Source organism: Eimeria mitis, genomic scaffold (genome assembly GCF_000499745.2).
Source record: "Eimeria mitis Houghton genomic scaffold, Emh_scaff808, whole genome shotgun sequence".
NCBI lineage: Eukaryota > Apicomplexa > Conoidasida > Eucoccidiorida > Eimeriidae > Eimeria > Eimeria mitis.
Window position 1 is genome coordinate 6524 of NW_013575934.1, and position 498 is coordinate 7021.

At 36.9% G+C, this 498-nt stretch overlaps 1 protein-coding gene across 1 annotated transcript in view; it reads left to right on the top strand.

Moving 5' to 3' along the window:
• Positions 1-121, top strand: part of EMH_0022750 (uncharacterized protein) — a gene marked incomplete at both ends in the record, with an annotated part of 5985 nt that extends 5864 nt beyond the window's left edge. Inside the window, one exon of the mRNA XM_013502009.1 lies at positions 12-121. Within this exon, the coding sequence (XP_013357463.1) occupies positions 12-121 (110 nt within the window). The remainder of the gene's footprint in view (positions 1-11) is intronic.
• Positions 122-498: the final 377 nt, after the last annotated feature.

The following is a 498-nucleotide window of genomic DNA, read 5'->3' on the forward strand; positions in this document are numbered from 1 at the left end:
GAAACCTGCAGTTACCTCCATGGGTCCCGGCAGCGCGATCGAGTTCGCCCTAGAGATCGTGAAACATCTCGTTGGCGAGGCAAAATATAAAGAATTACGAAGCGGCCTTTGTGTTGCTTGAAAATTCCGAAAAAAATAAACATATTTGGCGCCGTTTCAGGCAGCTTTCCCCCGATCGTGTTGGGGTGTATACGCAGCTTTCTGTAGTGCTGACGTTCGGGTGTATGCGCAGCTACAGGAAACCTGCAAACCGAGATATTCAATACATCAATAATTTAATTCTTTCTTGAGTATAAATATTTATTTATTTATTTATTTATTTGTTTATTTATTTATTTATTTATTTATTTATTTAGTATTAGTAGTGCACACAAAACACAGACTTCGGTGTACTTACCCTACAAACTCGAGCGCTTTCCGCTGACCGCAGCTCCATAGTATAAGCCATCGATATTCATATTTTTTAATTTAAAATTTTAACAAAAAAAAAAAAAAAAA